The sequence below is a fragment of the Bos indicus genome, chromosome 3 (assembly GCF_029378745.1).
Source record: "Bos indicus isolate NIAB-ARS_2022 breed Sahiwal x Tharparkar chromosome 3, NIAB-ARS_B.indTharparkar_mat_pri_1.0, whole genome shotgun sequence".
Classification (NCBI taxonomy): Eukaryota; Metazoa; Chordata; class Mammalia; order Artiodactyla; family Bovidae; genus Bos; species Bos indicus.
In genome coordinates, this window is record NC_091762.1 from 91,952,794 (window position 1) to 91,976,392 (window position 23,599).

At 52.2% G+C, this 23,599-nt stretch overlaps 1 protein-coding gene across 5 annotated transcripts in view; it reads right to left on the reverse strand.

The window, feature by feature from the left end:
- The window catches only part of ACOT11 (acyl-CoA thioesterase 11), a 61,977-nt gene that overhangs the window by 10,186 nt on the left and 28,192 nt on the right, over positions 1-23,599 (reverse strand). For 3 of the 5 annotated variants that reach the window (XM_070786485.1, XM_019957401.2, XM_070786482.1), the window contains exons 2-12: positions 18,097-18,301; positions 17,077-17,146; positions 12,053-12,113; positions 10,957-11,055; positions 10,019-10,154; positions 6,544-6,700; positions 5,294-5,413; positions 3,753-3,897; positions 2,079-2,134; positions 1,094-1,160; positions 693-776 (exon numbers count right to left, since the gene is read on the reverse strand). In XM_070786485.1, coding sequence (XP_070642586.1) covers positions 693-776; positions 1,094-1,160; positions 2,079-2,134; positions 3,753-3,897; positions 5,294-5,413; positions 6,544-6,700; positions 10,019-10,154; positions 10,957-11,055; positions 12,053-12,113; positions 17,077-17,146; positions 18,097-18,235 — 1,134 coding nt within the window. In that variant the 5' untranslated portion in view covers positions 18,236-18,301. Of the gene's footprint in view, positions 1-692; positions 777-1,093; positions 1,161-2,078; positions 2,135-3,752; positions 3,898-5,293; positions 5,414-6,543; positions 6,701-10,018; positions 10,155-10,956; positions 11,056-12,052; positions 12,114-17,076; positions 17,147-18,096; positions 18,302-18,757; positions 18,806-23,599 lie in introns of all 5 variants that reach the window. The other 2 variants (XM_070786483.1, XM_070786484.1) reach the window with 2 other exon arrangements.

A 23,599-nucleotide genomic window follows, 5' to 3' on the forward strand; every position in this document is an offset into this window, starting at 1 on the left:
ACACTCATCCCTTCACACAAGTGAATGTACTGTGCCTAAGGAAATACGTCAAAGGTTACATGCTGCACGACTCCCTTTACTGGACATTCTCAAACAGACCGAACGAAGGGCACGGAAAACTGGTCTGTGGTTTCCAGGGATTGGGAGGGAAGAGGCTTGATCACAGAGGAGACAGAAATATTGGGGGTTTATGGAAATGCTCCGTATCTTGATTACTGTCGCGATGATGTAACTTCATGTGTTTTCCACACTAGCAGGATTACACACTAAAAAGGGGAAGTTTTACTGTATGTAAATTATGCCTCAATTTTTAAAAATATCAAACATTTTCTTTTTAAAAATAAAAAGATAAAGAAGCAGTAACTAACGCGAAACCAGAATGGATCCTCAGAGCCAGGCGTCCATCCAGCCACTGATGTCACTGTGGGGAGGTGACCCACCCCAGGACACAGGCAGAAGTGGCAGAGCTCAAGCCCCCCTCAGCCCACCCTCACCCCCAGCCCCCAGCCAAGCCACGCCAGGCCTTGAGGGGGCGGGCGTGCTGCTATAACTGGGGTGGTTTCACAGCTCTCCCAGGGCCTTTTAGGGAAGCCCCCCTCTGACCTGAGTGGTTCGAGAGGGTTTCTCAGCTCACGGTCAACACCTCTGGCTGCTCAAAGGAGAAAGGAAAGCTGGGAGGGCGGGTCCGCTACCTGGTTGCTCTCCGAGGACAGCACCCAGTTGTCCTTGGCCACAAGCATCTTCAGGGAGGAGACGTTGTTGTAGCTCAGGTACACCTGCCCAGACACAGAGCAGCCTCACCCTCCCCTTCCTCGGGGGCTCATGCCAGGGCCACTTTGATGTGTGGAGAGGAAGCTGCACATGAAGGAAGGAGCCCCGGGCTTTGGGAAGGGAGGCCCGGGCTGGGCCAGACTCCTCCTCCCCTTGGGACCTCAGCTCGCTCCTGCCAAGCAGGGGGACACGGGAAAGGCCCTGGCTCACCAGCCTGGCCTTGAGGCAGAGTATCCTGTCCCCTTTGGGCCTCCTCCAAGAAGGGAGGGTTGCGGGTCCCCGACAGGTCTGAAAGCTGTCCGCACAGAGCAGAAGGCCTTACCTGGTTGCTAGGATCCCAGGGGACAGAGAGGGGCATCTCCGCCTGCTTACAGGACACAATGTACTTCCTGGGAGAGAGGGAAGATGACAACCTTGGTCCCTCTGGGGCCCACCTCTTCTCAGCAGGCTTACTGGGTGCCAGGCCCTGTGCTCAGCCCAGCAGGGTGGGAGGCACCCTTATCTGGCCAGGGAGACTGGCTGGGCACACAGAAGACAGCAGCTGAGGACACGCACACTCAGAGGTGGGGCTTGCAGGGAAAGGTGTAGACCCGTAACCCTTGCCTGAGTGACTTCACCCTTGTGCCTCAGTGTCCTCATCTGTAAAATGGGATAAGTAGTCACACCTGCTCCCTCATGGGGTCATCAGGAGGAGAACAGCATTTGGCATATTGTGTGTTAGTAGCTCAGTTGTGTCTGACTCTTTGCAACCCTATGGACTGTAGCCCGCCAGGCTTCTCTGTCCATGGGATTCTCCAGGCAAGAGTACTGAAGTGGGTTGCCAAACCCCTCCCTAAATGCACATTTTTCTTATTAACATTAGATGGTAAACCCTGGTGCATTTACAGTACTTTCAGGCATGTAAAGTGCTTTGGTAGCAATCATTCACACCTGGATTTGCATCACAAGCAATTGTTCACCTCCTCTCAGAGTCTTTCTTCATCTCCAAAATGGGCATCATCGGAATCAATGGGAGGGACACAAGATGTAAAACTGGCCACACCTGCCCAGGTTCAAATTCTCATTCTGCCAATCATTCCTGTCTGTGTGCCCATGGACACCTAATCCCTCTGTCCTCAGCATCCTCACCTGTATAAGGGGCCGGTAAGACCACTGTGTCATGAGGCCAAGACCAGAGACTGTCTGGATGTAAACGGCCAGCCCGGGGGCAGCACCAAAGACAGGTGAGTTCCCAGGGGCAGGGAGCAGACAGGGAGTTGAGACAGAACTGAAGCCGTGTCCCCTCCCACCTCCTGGCCTCCACTTGCCTGTCCAGGCGGATCTTCTTCCTGGCACTGGCCTCTCGGTACCGTCGCTCGCCATCCTGGGGAGAGGAGCCCAGATTGTGGTGGGCAGGACAACCAGCTCCCCCAGCCCCTATTACCGCCTGCCCTCCTTCCCCAGAGGGCCCAAGAAGACCCTCCCTGCAGTCCTAAAGCGGACTTCAGTCTCACAGGGGCAGCCTGGACAGCGCAGTGCCCGGTCACTGAGGCCCAGCCCCAGCTTCCCCTCACACCCGTGACTGACTTTGGGAACACCACCCGCCCTCACTAAACCTGCTTCGTCCTCCATGAAAGGGGACGTGCTATCAGCAGGCACGCTTCTGAAGTGTTTTCCACACAAAACTTCACCTAAGTCTTATACCAACCCTCTGTGTTTGGCACTACATCTACACCCATTTTATTTTATTTTGGCCACACCACGCAGCTTGCAGCTACTCAGTTCCCCCACCAGGGATTGAACCTGGGTCCTGGCAATACTTTGGCCACCTGATGTGATGAGTCAACTCACTGGAAAAGACCCTGATGCTGGGAAAGACTGAAGGCAAAAGAAGAAGAGGGTGCCAGAGGACAGATGGTTAGATGGCACTTCCGACTCAATGGACATGACCTTGAGCAAACTCCAGGAGATGGTGGAGGACAGGGAAGCCTGGCATGCGATCATCCATGGGGTCACAAAGAGTCAGACACAACTTAGTGACTGAACAACAGCAACAGCATGGCAATGAAATCCTGGGATTCTAAACACTAGGCCATCAGGGAACTCCCAGTACTATCCCCATTTTACAGAGGAGGAAACTGAGGCACAGAAAGGCTAAGTGGCTCACCCAAGGTCATGGGGCTAAGGAGTGTGGCCAGGAACAGAACACAGATGTCCTAGCCCGGAGCCCACCTCTGAACTAGTACCTCTAACTAACGTCTCCTCACTCATGGACGTTTATTGGCAAAGACCTGAAAGGCCATCATAGTCTGTCTCCTGTCCCACTGTCTTCAGGCTGCCCGCTCCTTTGCCCACCACCCGTCTTGACTGCCCAACACTGGGCTCTAGAGCAGAGGTTTCACATTACATGCTCAGCCTTGTGCGGCGGGCAGTGCAGAGGACCTTCTGGGAGAGAAGAGGCAACCTCACCAAGGTCACTCCCTGGCCCCTGGAAGCAAGCCCGAGCCTGGCCCTCAGGAGGCACAAGGGAACATTTTTCAGAGCCAGCCTGGACCCCTGGTCTCTGACTCTCATCCCTACCCTTTTTGCTCCCCTGTCACCATGGTCAGAGCAGTTGCCACTCAGTCAGGCACAGGATCAGTGTCTCACCAGCAGTCCTACAAGGCAGGAACTGCAGATATGCCCTCTTTAAAGGTGGGACTGAAGCTCAAAGAGGGCACCCATTAGAACGTGGCCAAGGTGGGGTCCGACCCACATCTGACCCCAAAGCCAGTGCTTTTACAGCTCTGCAGGCTCAGGAGTGCCGGTTAACACCCAGCAATGAGGGAGGCCCACACACACGGTTCAAGTTCTTCCAAAAAGCACAAGGAGCAGCCCTGGGGGTCACAGCAGGGCACTCAGGGCCAAGCTGTGCCCCAGCAGAAGGAAAGAGCTGGGCTTGTGCTCCCCAGTCCTGTCACCCCTGGGCAGAGGGGGAAGGGGGCTGGTAGGAGGGCACTCACCCCAGGCTGGGGCCGAATCCAGGGCAGCATCTGAGGCTGGTCATCCGCACCCAGGACCACGAAGGTCATGAAGGCACTGTTGATGTGCCGCCGATGGGTCTCGGCCTCCTGGCGGTAGGCCTCCACGCACACGCCCACTTCCATGCTGAGGGGGAAGGAGGGATGCTGTCAGCTGGACAGACCTTCCCAAGGCCACCCCTCCCCAACACATGTGTGCATGTGAACACACACACACACACACACACACACACTCCTGCTCTGATCCCACACCCTGGATCAGGGACCGCTGGGCAGGAAACTCAGAAGCGTTCCCTTTCAACCATGTCTACACAGCACCCGCTGCACCCCTGACCCATGCTCGTCTCTGGGGGTCACAGAAATGAATAAACCTGTGCAGTCCAGGTTCTCATGCATTAATAGCTAGGGGATGGGGAAACAAATGTCTCTATAAAATATGTTTATGTAAAAATAAAGGGTTATGGAAAGACATAAAGGAGGTGGAAGGGCAGGGCCTAATTAGAGAAAATGCTCATTATAAACATATTCACCAGTGCTCTCACTGCCGTGCTCCCGACAGCTCAGTTGCTGCTGTCTCTGTATCTCCGACTGTCTCGATGAATTATAAAATAGCAGCTGCCTCCATTCCCCTCACTTAGGAATGCAGACTTTATGCAGATGGGGAAATCAATACCTTGAACAGGGCACTAACTCGCCCAAGGTCACACGACAGTCAGGAAGAGAATCTGCACTAGAAACCAGGCCTCACAGATCCTAGTTCAGGACTTTTTGCTCTGCACAACAGCAGAATGTGTGCTTATCAGACGGAATAGTAAAATGATAATAATAATAATAATAATAGCAGCAGCAATGGCTGACCTTCAGTGAACGTTCTCTCTGTCATTATACTATTAAACAGTAACTCCGCATTTAATCCTCACAGTTATGAGGTAGCTGTGGTGAGCCCCGGTTCTCAAAAGAACTGAGGCTCAGAGGGTTAAGTAACTCGCCCAGAGCCACACAGATGCTAAGAGGTAAGCCACATTTGAGCCCAGGCAGCCTGGCTCTTGATCCCTCCCTGTTAATGACTACATATTACTGAAAATCACATCTTTGAAATCATCAAAAGAGATGCATACTCTAAGTAAGCTTTCGTGGGGGTATCAGAATCCATTACAAAGATAGGGCTCTGGGAACTATTTGAAGTTTTAGGAAAAGGGTCGGGAAGGGTTTGATAAACAACAGAACACTGGCAAGAGGTGCCCCGTGACCCAAGCATCCACAGTGTGGCAGGGTCAGAGGCAGGAGCCAGCGAGAGAGCCCAAGACATAGAGCACGTGGTGTGACGCAGGATGGGGAGCCCAGGGGAGGAACATCAGAGTGGATCCTAGCGATGGTGCAGGGACCCAGCAGCCAGACTTCAGACCCCGGAGACCTCGTCTACAGGGGAAACGGTTCCTGGCACTTTGAGGTAATGTCCCTTCTCAGGTCAGGAAGAGCCCTCAGTCCCAGGGGGCCCCGTCTCACCCATCCCAGCCCCTCACCTGTGCTTGAAGGCGTTGTTCACAATGGCCTTGAGCACCAGACGGTCCCCAACCTGGGATGGACCCCGGAAGTGGAACATCTCAATGGTCTTCAGGGTAGGGTGGGCACGACAGAGCCGGCTGGAGGAGGCCAGGGGTCAGGGGACAGGACAAAGCACCTTCTAGTGCTTCTCCCTGCCCCCATCCCCAGACCCTGCCCAGAGCCACACACACCACCCTCTGGCCCACCCACTCCCACCCAACCCAGTGACAGCTGCACCCAGAGGAAGAGAACTAAAGTCCCATCTCACAGCTTAGAATACTGAGGTCTACATGCGTAGCTGGAAAAAAAGCTGAATTTGAGGTGACAAAGAGCAGGGCTTGCAATAAACCTTTTCCTCTCAATGTTTATATCCTACCACCTGCTGTTCCTACTACCTGGAAGCCCTCCCCTTACGCAAAGCTACTTGTCATTCAAGGCCCAGCTGACCTACTCCTCCTCTAGGAAGCCCTCCCTGACTATCCACACTCTGACTCTCCTCTGAGATCTTATTGCACTCATAGCCTGGGCTGCCCAAAATGGCATTGCTTATGTACTATATCCACAAGGTAAACACAGAGGAAGGGCCATTGGAGCTAGGCTCCAAAGGGTGAAGAATTCGCCTGGCTGAGGAGGATAAGGGTTCGGGAAGGCACTCCTATCAGAGGGAACAGCAAGTACAAAGTCATGGAGGTATGACAGTGTCAATTAATAAATGTCGGTCGTCATAACTACAAAAAATGCTCCAATACTTGGGGCAGAACAAGTCCATGACAGGTACAGAGGTTACAGGAGAGGGAAGGAATTCTTTCCACCTTTAGGGAGAAGGGGACAGTTAGAGAGGCTTCTTAGAGGACAGACAAGAGTTTAGCAAAGAATAGTGGGGCTACAAGGTGGAAGGTCAGCCAGGAGGGGAGACAAGGGCTGGGAGCATGGTGGGGTGGGTGGGAAGGAGAAGGGCAAATGGCTTGCTTTGCAAAGAGTATAAAATCCAGGAAGTGAGTGGGCAGAGCCAGGGCAAGGGGAGGCCCTGGTGCTGGCTGAGGGCTTGACATTTCCCCTGGCGAGCTCACAGAAAATCATTCCTCTCTGGTCCCCTGGGTCTGAAGGCCCCAGCCTACCCTATAAGAACAGTCGAGCTTCTGAAGCCTTGAATGCCAGCACCAAGTCAGGGTTTCTGCCCCAGACAGAACCGGCCAAGGGAAAGAGGGGAAGAAAGAAGAGGAGGCACCTGGCTGCAATGGTGGCCACATTCTCCATCCAGGCCATGATCTGGCCCCCAAAAGTATTGCCCTGGTGATTGGCGTGGGGGGGCAGGACCAGCTCCACACTCTCCACCCGGGTCTTCTCGGCCGGCACCATGTGGCTACAATCTCTGCTCTCCAGATCTGACCAAGGAGGGATAAAGCGAGGGAGGTGAAAAGATTCCTGAGGGCAGACCCTGCCACGGGCAGCCCAGGACCCCCCTCCCCCCACCCCCCCCACCACTCCACACAGCTTCTCTTATTCATTCAGCATCAAGGAGGTGCCATGTATCTCCCATCTCCCAGGGGGAGAGAGCTTGTTGGGTGAGGCCTGTGAAAGAGGAGGTCTTTCGCTTGGTGTGCAGGCTACTCAGCGATGCCACAGGCAGGGAGGAGAGCAGTTGAAGCCCTGAGCCAAGGTCTGGAAACCAGACAGGCAGGACAGTCATAGGGAGCAACGAGACCCTGGCTTAGCTGGAGCTGAGGACAAGTAAAGGGACAGCACAAGATAAGGCTCAGACAAGGGCCCAGACGCCAGTCCAAGGCATCTAGACTGACCCTTGGGTAGAAGGGCTGTCACGACAGGAGGGATCCACAGGGGCTGCAGTGGGATGGATGGTGCCAGGGGCCTTGACGACCATAGGAAGAGCTGGGCCTGCCATGGCCTTCAGGCCCCGCATAAATAGGGCACATGGAATCTAGAGCACAGCTCACTGCCTTCACTGGGGTTTGCTACTTCTACCTGCTCTCTCTCCACTCTGGGTGGCTGAACTATCCTTGATGGGTCTTAAAATTGCCTCCTTTAGGTTTCCAGGAAGACTCTGCATTCTCATTGTCTGGAGATCAGAGAACAAAACCAAGGTTACCCTCTAGACCTTTGCCCCCAGCCTGAGTCCTCTGTCAGAAAAACCTTGCTTCATCTCTCCACCTGTCAAAATCCTCCCAGTCCAAAGTAGATCTTGTGTGCTGGCACAGGACAATCTGCAGGATATGCTTTTAAGGGGAAAGGAGCAAGATATGGGACAGAAGGTACCATTCCCCTATGGGGAAAGAAGAGAGGGTTGAAATGAGAGGTAGTATGCATTAATATGCCTTCCCTGGTGGCTCAGCCAGTAAAGACTCTGCCTGCAGTGCAGGAGACCCAGGTTTGATCCCTGGGTCGGGAAGATCCCCTGGAGAAGGGAATGGCTACCCACTCCAGTATTCTTGCCTGGAGAATTTCATGGACAGAGGAGCCTAGTGGGCTACAGTCCATGGGGTCGCAAAGAGTTGGACACAGCTGAGGGACTAACACTTTCACTTTGTTTTTTATGCATAAATTGCAGGAGATACTTCTGGAAAGATGGCCCCCAAATGAGTAACAGTAGCTGCCTTTTTGGAGGAGCCTGGGTTCTGGGGTAGAAGAGAGTCTTGCTTTTTATCCTATCTCTATTTTTTATCCCTAGAGCTATCTCAATCTAGCTACCTATCTAGCTACCTGTCTACTGAGTTGGCCAAAAGAGGGAACATCCTACAGAAAAACCCAAATGAACTTCTTAGCCAACCCAACATATGCTTTTTTTTTTTTTTTTAAGTCCTAAAAAGATCTTCATGACCAAGATAATCATGATGGTGTGATCACTCACCTAGAGCCAGACAACCTGGAATGTGAAGTCAAGTAGGCCTTAGAAAGCATCACTACAAACAAAGCTAGTGGAGGTGATGGAATTCCAGTTGAACTATTTCAAATCCTGGAAGATGACGATGCTGTGAAAGTGCTGCACTCAATATGCCAGCACATTTGGAAAACTCAGCAGTAGTCACAGGACTGGAAAAGGTCAGTTTTCATTCCAATCCCAAAGAAAGGCAATGCCAAAGAATGCTCCAACTACCGCACAATTGCACTCATCTCACACGCTAGTAAAGTAATGCTCAAAATTCTCCACGCCAGGCTTCAGCAATACGTGAACCATGAACTTCCAGATGTTCAAACTGGTTTTAGAAAAGGCAGAGGAACCAGAGACGAAATTGCCAACATCCACTGGATCATGGAAAAAGCATGAGAGTTCCAGAAAAACATCTATTTATGCTTTCTTGACTATGCCAAAGCCTTTGACTGTGTGGATCGCAATAAACTGTGGAAAATTCTGAAAGAGATGGGAATACCGGACCACCTGACCTGCCTCTTGAGAAACCTATATGCAGGTCAGGAAGCAACAGTTAGAACTGGACATGGAACAACAGACTGGTTCCAAATAGGAAAAGGAGTACATCAAGGCTGTATATTGTCACCTTGCTTATTTAACTTATATGCAGAGTACATCATGAGAAATGCTGGGCTGGAGGAAGCATAAGCTGGAATCAAGATTGCCGGGAGGACTATCAATAACCTCAGATATGCAGATGACACCCCCCTTATGGCAGAAAGTGAAAAGGAACTAAAAAGCCTCTTGATGAAAGTGAAAGAGGAGAGTGAAAAAGTTGGCTTAAAGCTCAACATTCAGAAAACGAAGATCATGGCATCTGGTCCCATCACTTCATGGGAAATAGATGGGGAAACAGTGGAAACAGTGTCAGACTTTATTTTTGGGGGCTCCAAAATCACTGCAGATGGTGATTGCAGCCATGAAATTAAAAGATGCTTACTCCTTGGAAGGAAAGTTATGACCAACCTAGATAGCATATTCAAAAGCAGAGACATGACGTTGCCAACAAAGGTCCGTCTAGTCAAGGCTGTGCTTTTTCCTGTGGTCATGTATGGATGTGAGAGTTGGACTGTGAAGAAGGCTGAGCGCCGAAGACTTGATGCTTCTGAAGTGTGGTGTTGGAGAAGACTCGAGAGTCCCTTGGACTGCAAGGAGATCCAACCAGTCCATTCTGAAGGAGATCAGCCCTGGGATTTCTTTGGAAGGAATGATGCTAAAGCTGAAACTCCAGTACTTTGGCCACCTCATGCGAAGAGTTGACTCATTGGAAAAGACTCTGATGTGGGGAGAGATTAGGGGCAGGAGGAGAAGGCGACGACAGAGGATGAGATGGCTGGATGGCATCACCGACTCGATGCACATGAGTCTGACTGAACTCCAGGAGCTGGTGATGGACAGGGAGGCCTGGAGTGCTGCAATTCATGGGGTGGCAAAGAGTCGGACACAACTGAGCGACTGAACTGAGGGTCCTCAAGGCCAAGCTCAGTACTACCTTCCCAAATACCTTGACTCCTAGAGACCCAAATGCATTTAGTGGATGACAAACTGTTTTCTATGTGTCCCAGCTTCATCTTCACGGCTCCTGGGAGCTGGGCGAGAGGTCCAAATGCTCCCTTTTCCCCACTAAGGGACCTTGAGGCAAGAGTGTTATCCAGGCCTGAGGCCATCACTGGGTGGATATCCCAGGGAGACTTCCTTCCTTTCTCTGCCCAGTAGGAGCCCCAGACAGAGGGGAGCATGTAGGACACGAGCTGCCCTCCCTACCCATGACGCTCACCATCCTGAATGACGCAGTTGGCAAGGAGGTCCTTAATGGTGTCTGCGTAGACCAGTCGCATGCGCCGGCGCTCGGCTGCCACACTGTGCTCCGTCTTTTCCTCTTCGGTCCGCGGCACAGTTGGCTTCAGCTTCACCTGTGGCAGGGGTGGAGTGGGGGTTTTAGGACAAATTCCCTGAAACAGCATGAGGGCCTGGCCCCCTAGGATTGCAAGATCAAACCAGTCAATCCTAGAGGAAATCAACACTGAACATTCATTGGAAGTACTGATGCTGAAGCTGAAGCTCCAATACTTTGGCCACCTGATGCAAAGAGCCGACTTTTTGGAAAAGATCCTGATGCTGGGAAAGGTTGAGGGCAGGAGGAGAAGGGGACGACAGAGGATGAGATGGTTGGATGGCATCACCGACTCGATGGACATGAATCTGAGCAAATTCCGGGAGACAGTGAAGGATGGAGAGCCTGGTGTGCTATGGTCCATGGGGTCACAAAGAGCTGGACACGACTTAGTGACTGAACAACAACTGTTCCCCTAGTAATCATCTCGCACCTGGGGCTCCTGGATGGTTACAAGTCTTGTCCCCTCTTTGTCCCCATCTTCCATCTCCATGTTGACTGATATATCATTTTCATCCTCCAGTGTCCCCTGAGCCCATTCTTGGGCAAAGGAACCGTGGATGAAGAATGTCAAGGCAGGACATGGAAGGCAATGGAAAGACCTGGAGAATCCTGCAGTGAGGTGCACGGGGAGAGAAGGGGAAAAGCAGAGCAGGAAGGCACTTGGGTTCACCCACAGTGGGGGCTGGGCCTTCTGGAAGCCATGGATTCCCTGCTGCACCCTCATCTCTACCACTCTACCAACCCCCAGAATCACTGCCCTAGAAAGGCACCCAGGTGCCTGGCAGCATAGAGCGCCTGTGCATGCTACCTTCACCCACCTTGGAGAGCTCCCTGTGGGCCACGAAGGTGGCTAAGGCCTTGCATACACACCACTGCTTCTCAGAGCACAGGTCCTCAGAGACCACCTGGATGCCCACCTGGAAAGGAAGAGCAAGGTGGACAAGTGAGGAGGGAGGAACTAGAATCCTACAGCTTGAGATGGGAAGCATCACCAGGCCTGGCTTCTGGTATTCCTGTATCACCTACCAAGTCCAGGGGGCTAGAGACGTGGGATGGGTTCTGATTCTGGCCCTGGCTCCCTGGGGAACCTTGGGCATGTAAATTCCTTTCTCTGGACCTCAGTTTCCTCATCTGTAAAATGGGAATGATTGTACCTACCCTCACAGGGTTATTGAGAGGATCAAAATGAGACTGTTATGAAAGGGCTTGAAGTAAGTTAATTTAAGTGTTGGCTAAATTGGAAGGACAGACAGCTTGGGGGTCCATAGGGGGACCTTGGGCCCTTATGAGCTACAGTCAAGATTCTGCTATCCAAGCCTAAGTGTGCCTCAGTAACCACTGGCCCAGCTGGGTAAAGTTGCCTGGGCCTGACGTCCATAAGTGGGAAGTAGAGGCCCTCCACCCTGCATCACCAAAGAGTTCTCTCATTAAACCTTCCACAATCCTGCAGCATAGGAATCATGTTCCCATTTTACAGATGTGAAGACAGAGGCTGTGGGAGGTAAGCTAATGGACCAAAGTCTACCGCTCTCACTGCTTCAGCCCACTGACGTCAGGGCTAAGCACAGTGGCTGACGTCAGGGCTAAGCACAGTGACTGTCCTCCCTGCAGTCACCTGGCTGCTGAACAGAGTATCTGACACTAGGTATGAAGACCCAGGAAGCTGGAAGTCAAGGCCCACAGTGGAATCCACATCGCTCGGAGACCTGAGGCACGTCCCTTCCCCTCCCTGGCCTCAGTTTCCCCTTCTGTGTTACGGCCATTAGACAATTAGATCCCTAGATCCTCCCAAACTTGCCAGCTATTTCAGAACTCTGTATCCTCAGCCAAGGTGCTGTGAGTATGAGCACGTGTGCACTCAGGCTGGGGGCTGAGAACAAAGAGAAAGTGGAAACCACCCACCCAGTGGCTCACCTCCATGCTAGAGTTGAAGGCTCGGTTCACCTTGGCCTTGATATTCACAACTTGTCCAACACTGCAGAGGGAAAAGCAAGAGATGAGCCATCCAGAGGGACAAAAAGAGAGAAAAGGGGCCTCAGATACTTGTGGGGCCTCTGCTGAGGGGAACTAGCCAAAAACTGTTACAGCATACAGAGCATATTCACATCTATGATGCTACCAAAGCAAGTTGGCAAGACGGTGTTAGCACCCCATTTTACAGGTGGGGAAGCTGAGGCAAGAGAAGTGGCATGATGTCATTCATCTCCCGCTTCCCCCTGCTCCCCCTAGTCCAATGAACACTCAAGATTCTCTTTGCTCTCAACAGTCCCTCCTAAGGAAAGCTCCCCCACATCCCACCTTCTTGTAGCCCGCCAAAATTTACCCTCCTAATACAGATCTCCATAAATAATATAATAATAATGAAAAAGTTTAAAATATTGCAAGAATTACTAAAGTGTGACAGAGACACCATATGAGCCAATGTTGTTGGAAAAGTGAGGTCAATAGATTTGCTCAATGCAGGGTTGCTACAAAACTTCAAGTTGTAAAAAATGCAAGATCTGCAAAGTGCAGTAAAATAAGGTATACCTGTATTTATCTACATACAGATAAAGCAAATTTAGCAAAGTGTTAATTATTGACTCTCAGTGGTAATGATCACACCGCTATTCAACTTTTCTATAATTTTGAAAGTTTTCATGATAAAATATTAGAAAATGAACTTCCCTGACCCACCAATAAAAAGAAAATCTATTTTTGGCAGTACTAAAGTAGACCCTTGCCCTTCCTCCTCCTCCCCTCTCCTCTTCCTCTCTAGCCTCCCCTAAAGCCAAGCAGTCACCCATTTGGACTCCCAAGCTTCTCTTCCTTCCTGTCTTCCATCTCACAGCTCAGGTCAAAATTGGCTCTATCCCCTGAGTCACTGCCCAGCCTCCTTGGGGGCCCCTTCAAGCCCCTAGTTTCCCAAAACCCCTCCAGAGGCAGCGCCTATAGACAAATCTGACCTTTTCAGCCAGTTGTAATAGAGCCCTTCCCCAGGACCAATACTCTTGGCAGACAGAGAAACATGTTAAATGACACCACAGTGATACTAATAGTAAAACCCAGATGATGGAGAACCCTAGAGAGCAAATGACCAAGGTTCTTCAACAAACAAACTTCAAGGAAAAACAGAGAGAGACAGGGAGTGGGAGGAGGAAGGAGAGGGTGCAGGGAGAGGGTGATGGGGGAGATGTAGGGCCTACAGGTTAAAAAAAAGACTTGAGGGAATTCCCTGGCAGTCCAGTAGTTAGGACTCAGTGCTTTCACTGCTGGGGACCAGGTTCCATCCCTGGTCAGGGAACTAGGATCCCATGAGCCATGAAGCATGGCCAAAGGAAAAACAAAAGACAAGAGACGAAGTAACCAAATGCAACCTTATTTGCATCATGACTTGAACAAAATAAAGCAAAAAACTATAAAGCAAAACAAAATAAATTCAAGAGACACTGTGGGCAACTGAACGCTGACTGGATATTTGATGGTGGTGAGAAACTGTTCATTTGTTTAGTGGTAGTAGTGGTATTGAAGTTACGTTTTTTAAAAGTTCTTATTCCTTAGAGATGCATTGTGAGGCATTTTTAAATGGCTAAAGCAAAAACAAGCAAACAAAAAAAACCTTTCCCAGCTTTCCTCAGGTATGGCCAGGACTTTCCAGGTCACCAACCATGCTCCAGGCCCCTCTCCAGCTTACCCTCACACCCACACCCTCCTCTGCCCAGACTCACCTCCACTCTCCTGGGTCCTATGGCAGGCCCATCCATCACTACATGCTCCACCCCAGCCTTCTCTATCATTGCTCCTCAGGTGTCAGATCCCATTTTGGCAGCAGAGACTCAGAGTTGACCCAGACACAGCTCCACTGGCCTACAAATTCTCACAGCATGCAGTACTGGAGCCAGCTCAAATACCTCCTCCAGGAAGCCACCCGTGACTACCCTCTGTGGCCCTATGAGCTGTGCTCAGTCACTCAGTCATGTCCAACTCTTTGTGACCCCATGAACTGTAGCCCACCAAGCTCCTTATCCATGGAATTCTCCAGGTAAAAATACTGGAGTGGGTAGCCTATCCCTTCTTCAGGGGAACTTCCCAACCCAGGAATCGAACCAGGGCCTCCTGCACTGCAGGCAGATTCTTTACCGGCTGAGCTACCAGGGAAGCCCCTGTGCCACTATGCACGCATGCTTTCAGTCATGTCCAGCTCTTTGCAACCCTATGGACTATAACCCGCCGGGCCCCTCTGTCCTTGGGGATTCTCCAGGCAAGAATACTAGAGTGGGTTGTCACTTCCTTTTCCAGTGCCTCTATCAGTTCAGTCACTCAGTCGTGTCCAACTTTTCGCAACCCCATGGACCACAGCATGTTAGGCCTTCCTGTCCATCACCAACTCCTGGAGTTCACCCAAACTCATGTCCATTGAGTTGGTGATGCCATCCAACCATCTCATCCTCTGTTGTCCCCTGCTCCTCCCACCTTCAATCTTTCCCAGCATCAGGGTCTTTTCAAATGAGTCAGTTCTTCACATCAGGTGTCCAAAGTATTGGAATTTCAGCTTCAGCGTCAGTCCTTCCAGTGAATATTCAGGACTGATCTCCTTTGGGATGGACTGGTTGGATCTCTTTGCTGTCCAAGGGACTCTCAAGAGTCTTCTCCAGCACCACACAGTGCCTCTATACCCACCCTCAAAAACAGAGGCAATGTAGCCCATTGGTTGGGATTCCCAGGTGCCCCAGTGGAAGAAGAATCCACCTGCAATGCAGAAGGCACAGGAGACACAGGTTTGATCCCTGAGTCGGGAAGATCCCTGGAGAAGGGCATGGCAACCACTCCAGTATTCTTGCCTGGAAAATTCCATGGACAGAGGAGCCAGGTGGGCAATAGTCCTTAGGGTCACAAAGAGTTGGACACAACCGAAACGACCGACCATGCCTGCACGCAGAGCCTGCTGGTTAAGAGCAAGCTCTCCGGGGCCAGACTGCCTTGCTTGTAGTACAGCCTGAGGTCTCCACCAGCTGTAAGCCCTTAAGTAAGTTACTTTTCTTCTCTGCGCCTCAGTTTCCTCACCTGTAAAAGGAGGATACTAATAACCAGGGTCTCACAGTGTTGTTCTGAGGACTTAGTAAGTTAATTATCAATAGTAAAAAGACACTACAGTTATTATACAATTTTGAATATAGTTCCTTGTGTTATACAGTAGCGCCTTCTCCCCCCATTTTTTTTAAACTGGAGTATAACTGCTTTACAACCCTGTACGCCTGAAACTAACAGAATATTGTAAATCAACCACACTCCATGTAAAAAATTGTTTACATGTTTTTAAAAAGGCTTACAAATAACTCATCAGTATGGGTTCATTAGGGCTTCCCTGGTAGTTCAGCTGGTAAAGAATCTGCTTGCAATGCAGGAGACCTGGGTTTGATCCCTGGGTTGGGAAGAGCCCTCGGAGGTTGGCATGGCAACCCACTCCAGTATTCTTGCCTGGAGAATCCCCATGGACAGAGGAGCCTGGCGGACTGTAGCCCATGGGGTCACACAGAGTTGGACACGACAGAGCAACTATGCACAGCACATGGGTTCATTAACTGTGACAAAGGTACCGTATGAATGTAAGATGTTATAGAAACTCTGTGCCATCTACAGTGTTTTTGTAAATCAAAAACTATTCTAAAATAAGATATTCAAAGATGAGTACTACAAAGCACCCATATGTCAAAGATCATTATTTGCCTGGAATTTACCCCTTTGAATTGAAATTATGTTTCTATATCTGCCTCCCTGCAGACTGGGAGCTACTGGGGCACAGAGACTATGTTCCAGCTGACTTTGTGGACTCCAAACCCTGCATGGGCCCTGGTCCAAAAAAAGGCACAGGTAGTGATGAATGACTGAATAAGTAAGGACAGGGACTGCCCAAACTTCTTCCTAACCACAACTCATGGGGCACCAGGAAGTCCTGGATAAGTCCTTGGCACTCGATGTCCCAGGCACTGATAGTTCAGAAGCAGGCCTGGAGGCCAGAGCACTGCATGCAGCCCCTGCAGCCTGCCCTGGGCTGAGGGCTTGGCATGCTCCTTGGGTCCTAGCAAAACCGTGTGAAGACCAAGCTCAGTATAGTGTAATGAAAACCTTTCTAACCAGTACAGACATCTAACAAACAAAACTAGTAGGTAATGAGCTCCCCATTCCTGGAGGTATGTGAGCAGAGGCTGAATGGTCCAAACTTCTGGCTCAGGCTCTGCCAAGGCACCTTGTCTAGGGACCTCCCAACAGTCTGATAACCAATGACCCACAGAGAAGAGCCAAGCCCCAAAAGGCATTCCCTGATTAAGTCTAACCAGCAACCCTGAATATTCATTGGAAAGATTGATGCTGAAGCTGAAACTCCAATAATTTGGCCACCAGATTTGAAGAGCTGACTCATTGGAAAAGACCCTGATGCTGGGAAAGCTTGAGGGCAGGAAGAAAAGGGGGTGACAGAGGATGAGATGTTTGGATGGCATCACCAACTCAATGGATGTGAGTTTGAGCAAACTCCGGGAGATAGTGAAGGACAGAGAAGCCTGGCGTGCTGCAGTCCATGGGGTTGCAAAGAGTTGGACACGACTTAGTGACTGAACAACTTCCATTTTGAAGATAAGAAAATTGAGGACCAGAGAAAGAGACTGACTTCCCCAAAGTCACACAGCACCCCATGCTGCAGCTTGAGCAACATCCAACTCCAAAGCTGGCTGAGGGAGTCCACCCCACAGCACCTGGCCACAGGGGCAGCTCCTAGCTCACTGCTGTCCCAGAGACCTTGCAGATGGGTCATGGCTCCGGAAAGGCTGCCCCCTGTCCATCTGCAAAGGCCCCCAGCTGAGGCAGGTGCCAGGCAGCACAAGGCTGATAAGGCAGGAGATGGGGGAAAGGCTCTGGGATCGTGATGGGGAGACCAGAAAGAGAGGCAGGAGGCCACTTACCTAATGGTGTGCTCAAAATAGATGTCATCCATGGAGGCTGTGACACAGGGGCACCCTGCATGCCTCTCCGCTGGCATCAGGAGAAGAAAGCCATCCGTTAGCAGCCTCCCCATGGCCCAGGCCTCTGATCAATATCAGACCCTCCTAGCTAAGGCCTGCCTCCTCGCTCACACCCCCACCGTTCTTTACTTTCCTCACCGTGATTACGACACCCTGACCCTGTCTTATTTATCTGGGTTTTGTCTGTCTAGTGCCTCTCCCTTCTGCGAGACCGCAAGTCACTCGAGGGCAAGGAATTTCGCCCATATCTTTCACTGCTGTGCCCAGTCCTGGAGCAGTGCCTGGCATGCAGTATTCAATAAGCAGCCGCTGAATGAATGATCACGCCATGTCTATTCCACTTTCTGACTTCCTCGAGTGCCCAGGCAACCTCACCCACCTTTGTCTCCTTGCCTGAGTCACTCTCATCCTGAGGACTCTGCTCCCAGGCCTGAGTCCTTCTAGAATTCCTTCTCTACTTCCAGGGATGGGTCAGGGTCGTCTCAGGTCTGTTCTCCTAGAGCCCCAGTTCCGCCTCCCTTTCCCAGCCCCTATCAGACAGTGCAGGGGGACAGTTAGGTCTCCTGTCTGCTCCCCTGCTACCATCTGCCTGTGAACTCCCTGCGGGCTGGAGAATACTGGGGCATCAAAGGCAACAAAATGAGCTCCATCCAACCTCCATTCAACTCTGCCCAATGCCATGGGTTTTGCTACTGCCAGCCTCAGAGCAACCACGTCTAATGCTACGCTGCATCAGAGCAGGGACCCTAGGGTCCAGGACCAGCACTCAGAGCCCTGGGGGTTTGCAGGCAAGAGGGTGGGCCCGAGCTGAGCATGTGAAACTTGAAGAGGGCATCACAGGCAGGTGGAGCTGCCTGAGTGAAGGCGGGGATGAGAGAAGAGGGCGGCGCTCAGGAACGGCCTCTCCCCTGGTGTGTGTGGCCAAGGCTGGGAGGGCAGCCATGCCGGGTTCGGCCTCACCGGACAGGCAGGCGGTGGCGTCGATCCACTTGAGCAGCTGCCCGACGCTCAGCTCGCCACGCTGGTTGGTGTGGCAGGGCAGCACCAGCTGGCTCATCTGCACCTCCGTGGGGTTCCGGTAGCCCTCGCCATCTGCCATGTTGTCGCTGTCAGTGCGTGAGGCCGACTTCCGGGACGTGCGGTTGGAGAACACGGAGGCCAGGCCCTGGGGAGCAGGTGGGATGGTCAGCTCACAGCAGAGTCTCCAGGTCTGCCAGCCCCTGAGATCCCCAAGACCACGTGCCAAGAAAACCCAACTCCAAGAGTGGCCAGCACCCTCCAGCCCAGGGTCTCAGACCCCAGGGGCTCTCTGGATGCCCCTACTATGCCCAGCTTCCTTTTGGCCACAAATTCCAGGTTAACATATCCTTGGACCTGAGGGAGGGGGTGGGGAGAAAGGGATGGAGCAGAGTATTAATTCATCTGTAGACCAGCTTTTTCAAGTTTTGCCTCAGATTCACCTTCGTTCTGGTAAGATTTCCCGTCTCTATTCAGGGAGGCCTAGTAAGCCCTACGGGCTTCTCTGGTAGCTCAGCTGGTAAAAAATCCGCCTGCAATACAGGAGACCCCAGTTCGATTCTTGGGTTGGGAAGATCCCCTGGAGAAGGGATAGGCTACTCACTTCAGTATTCTTGGGCTTCCCTGGTGGCCCAGATGGTAAAGAATCCACCTGCAATATGGGAGACCTGGGTTCAATCCCTGGGTTGAAAAGATCCCCTGGAGGGAGGGCATGGCAACCCACTACAGTATTCTTGCCTGGAGAATCCCCAAGGACAGAGGAGCCTGGCGGCTACAGTCCATGGGGTCACAAAGGGTCTGACACAACTGAGCAACTAAGCACAACACAGCACAGTGAGCCCTACAATAGTCAAGCCCAGGGATCTGTTCCTATCTCATCCCATAAGACCCTTTCCTCGGGCTCTTCATGTTTCAGATGACATCGGAAGCAGCACCTCGGCTGATGCTCCTCCGTTGTCAGCACTTGGCTCTACTGACAGGGAAGGCTCCAGCCAGTCACTGACCAGCTGTCTGATCCAGACCAGGGCTGGAACAGCTGCCAGCTGGAGAACCAGCAGAGAAAATCCTAGAACTCATGAATAAGAGGAGTCTCTGCCCAGGGTCCAGCTTAGGAGTTTCATTTGCCAGGCAACAGAGGTAGGCGTGCCTGGCAGTCCCCTGGAGGGGGTGGGATGAGGAAGGGGAGCTGACCTGCCATCCTGTCTCTCTGGCCAGCTTTCCCTCATCACACTGTGAACAGAGCTGGGGACACCTGCCTGTGTGAGAAAAATGACAAGTAGGGATAGGCACATGGGTTCCAGTTTTCATGTATGTGTGGGTGCTAAGTCGCTTCAGTCATATCTGACTCCTTACGATCCTGTGGACGGTAGACCCCCAGGCTCCTCTGTCCATGGGATTCTCCAGGCAAGAATACTGGAGTGGATTGCCATGCCCTCCTCCAGGGGATATTCCCAACCCAGGAATCAAACCTGCAACTCTTACATCTCCTGCTTTGGCAAGAGGGTTCTTTACCACTAGCGCCAAATGGTAAGCCCTCCAATTTTCATGGCCATTGCCACTTGTGGTGATAAGTCCCTGCTAACACTTATAAAGTGCTTATAAAGTATCAGATACTCTTCTAAGCACTTTACAAGTCCTAATTCAAATTTTATCCATACAACAAACCTCTGAAAGAGGTACATTATTATATTCATTTTAAAGATTAGAAAACTGAAGCTCAAGTAAGTGCCAAGCCCAGCTGTGACTCCAGAGGTCTAGCCACTTCGACTGAGGTCCTAATCACCACACTACACTGCCTGCAGGGCTTCCAGGGGCCCAAGATGAGGAATCCAGGGCCCTGGATGTGGATTCAGCAGCAAAAAGTGCTATGACCTATGTTGACCCTGCTACTGCTACAGGATGGGGGCAGTGATGGCTCAGGGAAAGGATGGGCCTCATTCTGGGGGGTTATACTCTTTGGATAGCTCCCCTCACAAGGATTCCATAGCTAATTCAATAAATTCAAAACACACCAAGTTGACTTGCTTAAGGTCACTGACCCCTAAGAGGTAGCCCTGGGATTTGAACCAAGCTAGTCTGACCCAGAACAACTTGTGGGTTCCTTGGAGAGGCAGCTCCTTGCCAAGCACCCCTAAATACCAAGTGCAATGCTGGGGACCAAAATGACAGAGAAGAGGGCAGCTGCCCCAGGAGCTCGCAGCCTGGGTGGGGACCTGCGGGCACCAGGCTGCCAGGCTGTTGCAAGCAGCTTCCAGACCACTGCGATCCAAGCAGCAGGAGCCGTCACCATGGTAACCATTGCCAAGGCATTTCCAGCCTGGTATGTGCTGGGGGCTGCCTGGATGTGGATGTGGGTGGCTGACTCTAGGTGTGGGAGACAGTAGAGGGAGGAGGCAGGCAGACTGTGTTTACCCACACTCTTCCCAAGCCCCTCCCACAGCTAGTTCTGGGACAAGCATTCCAGAAAGAAGTCCTGGAGAAAAGCAAGGTGGAAGCAAGATGCAGAGAGTAAGGGGGAAGAAGAAAAGCAGAGTATGTGGAGTTTCTGGGCAGCTCCAGATGTGCACACAGGGAAGACGCCTCCCACCCCAACACAGCGTCCCTGCTGTTCAAGCCTGTTCTCACCCACTGCCTCACTGAATCGTCACAAGGCAGGCAGAGGGTAAAGACCATTTACCCCATTTTACAGACGAGGAAAGTGAGGATGGCAAAAAAGTCGTAGACCAGCAGTCAGGACACCTGAGTTCTAATCCTCTCTGCTTCCCACCTAGCCAATCCCCACTCGTCAGTTGAGTTCAGTCGCTCAGTCGTGTACAATTCTTTACGACCCCATGGACTGCAGCACGCCAGGCTTCCCTGTCCATCACCAACTCCCGGAGCTTACTCAAACTCATGTCCCCTGAGTTGGTGATGCTATCCAACCATCTCATCCTCTGTCATCCCCACTCCTACCAGCCTCCTATTTCCTGTTTTGTGAAACAGAAGTCCCATCCATTGTCGTCTACATGCCTGGAGGCAGGATCTTTGCCTTGTCATTCTGTTCATTCATTCACTCACTCATTCATTCTCCAAGCAATTCCTCTGTATTAAAGTGAAAGTTGCTCAGTAGCGTCTGACTCTTTGCAACCCCATGGACTACATGTTAAGTTGGTGGATTTGGGTTTTGGAAAGAGCCCTTCAGTGTTGTGTAGAGGCCTGGAAGGAGGTGGAGAGACTGCAGGCCTCCACCTCTGAATTCTTCAGACCAGAATACTGGAGTGGGTAGCCTTTCCCTTCTCCAGGGGATCTTCCCAACCCAGGAATCAAACCGGAAAGTCTCCTGCATTGCAGGCGGATTCTTTACCAGCTGAACTGCCAGAGAAGCCCCTCTCTCTGTACTGGACCCTCTCAAACACTGAGCTTATAAGAAAAACTGGGCCAGTCCTTTGAGAAGCTCCTACTCTAGTTCTCATGCTTAGAAGTACCTGGAACCCAGTAGGACCACATCAAAGATGTATAAAGGGATGTCTAGAGGCAGACTTGAGTTCATATCCTAGCCCTGGCCCAGAGAGCTATGTGATCCTAACCAAGTCCCCTCTCCTCTGAGCCCCTTCTCCTCCAGCCCAGGGGAGACTGCCAGTCTCCAAGGTATCTCAGCCCTGGTTCCAGGATTCTGGCGTCTAATCTTGCAGGGCTCTGGCATGGCCAGCTGAGCTTTCTAACAAGGAAGCTAAGGAGCTCTGTCACTTGTCAGGCAGGAAATACTGTGCTCTGAGAAGGACGGAGCTCCCACCCTGGGGCTGGCAGAGGAACAAGCCCCACTGTGCTGTGGCCCCACCTCCCTCAGAGGCAGGAGCGCTGAGCCCCTGAAGCATGAGCCAAGGGGAAAGGCAGCACAGCCTCCAGACTCCAACTGTTTCCTGGGGCTCCAAGGCAGTCTGCCACAACAGGGCAGGCCGGGCCAGGCAGCCTCCCAACCCCCTGGTGGGCAGCAGCCAGCCAGGGAGGATGGGGCGTGTGGGGGCCCAGCAGGGTTTGGCCAATGAGGCCCCAGGGCCCAGCCACTCCTCTCAGGGCCAGTCACGGGGAAAGCAGAAGCCCTGGACAGAATCAGGGCCTGGGGCAGCCAGGAAGGCTGAGCCAGGACAGCTGACAGGGAGGACAGAGCCTGCATGAAGGTGGGGAGGGCATCTAAGGGGCAAAGACGTGCACTCTCAGACAGCAGCCATGCCAGGCACTGGCGCCCAGCCGCAACAGTCCTGGCCAGATTGAGTAAGCCCAGACGAGGCCTCAGCCCGCTACACTGTGGGCTCTGTGTCCCTTCTCCTCAGCCAGAGTCATGTGACAGAACAGCTGGGTCTGAGCAAGAAAGGCCACCTTGTCCAACCTTTTCATGGCTGGGGACACTGGGGGAAAGGCTAAAGTAAAGGGGAAAGCCTCTTAGGCCACAGGGCTCCTTCTGGGCAACTGGAAAACCGGCCCACACAACAGATTTAACCTGGACTTCTTCTGTCCCCCAAGTAGCCAAGCTCCAGGGATCCAACCTCCTTGAACTCTTGGTCTGCCCCCCACCCCTCAGCCCCCACACTCTGATGCGCTCAGGCCCCTGCACTGCTCACTCACTGGGTTGCCTCCACAGCCAGTTCACAGGCCTCCAGTCTCTCCACCTCCTTCCAGGCCTCTACACAACACTGAAGGGCTCTTTCCAAAACCCAAATCCACCAACTTAACAACCACAACCTATTGCATCCTGCCTTCCGGGGAAGCTAGACCCAGTCCGCACAACTGGGACCTTGTTCTGACCCGTAGGGCCACACAGACTTTTCTGAAGGGCAAGCCTGAGAAGGCACCTCTCCTGCTCAAGATTTCTCAGTGGCTCGCCATGGCTCTTAGGGTCAAGGCCCCACTCTGTAGCCCCTGCCACTGCCCCCACAGCTGCTTTCCCAGCTCCAGAGCACACCTGGTTTCTCAGAGCACACTCTCACTACCGCTGCCTAGGACCCCTCCATCTGTTCTACCTGCCAAGTGAGTCCTTCCTCCTACCCCCTCTTCAGTGCCCCTTCCCCATGCCTGCCTCCTCCCCAGGGAGAGTCAGGGCCTCCCCGGACCCCACAGCCTCACTATCTCCATCACAACACTGACAGAGGCAGCCACTGCTTTCACAGCCACCTGCCCTAGCAGACAGGCATTCCCGCAGGGCAGGGATGGATGTAGGCCTGGCACAGAGCAGGTGCCAAATTAATGCCTACAGGGGAGGAAAAGAGTGGTGGCAAGGGCAGGCTTGGAGCTGAGACTTGAGGAAGAGGACAGTCTGAGGTACAGGAAGGACTAGAGAAGAGCAGAAAACAAAAGCAGGAGCAGCAGGGCTCGGGCGACGGAGTGGCTGGGGCAAAGGGCAACAGGTGGGAAAGTACTAGGCACCTGTGTGGGTGGAGACAGAGGCGGGGATGGGGTGTGGGGCAAAGAG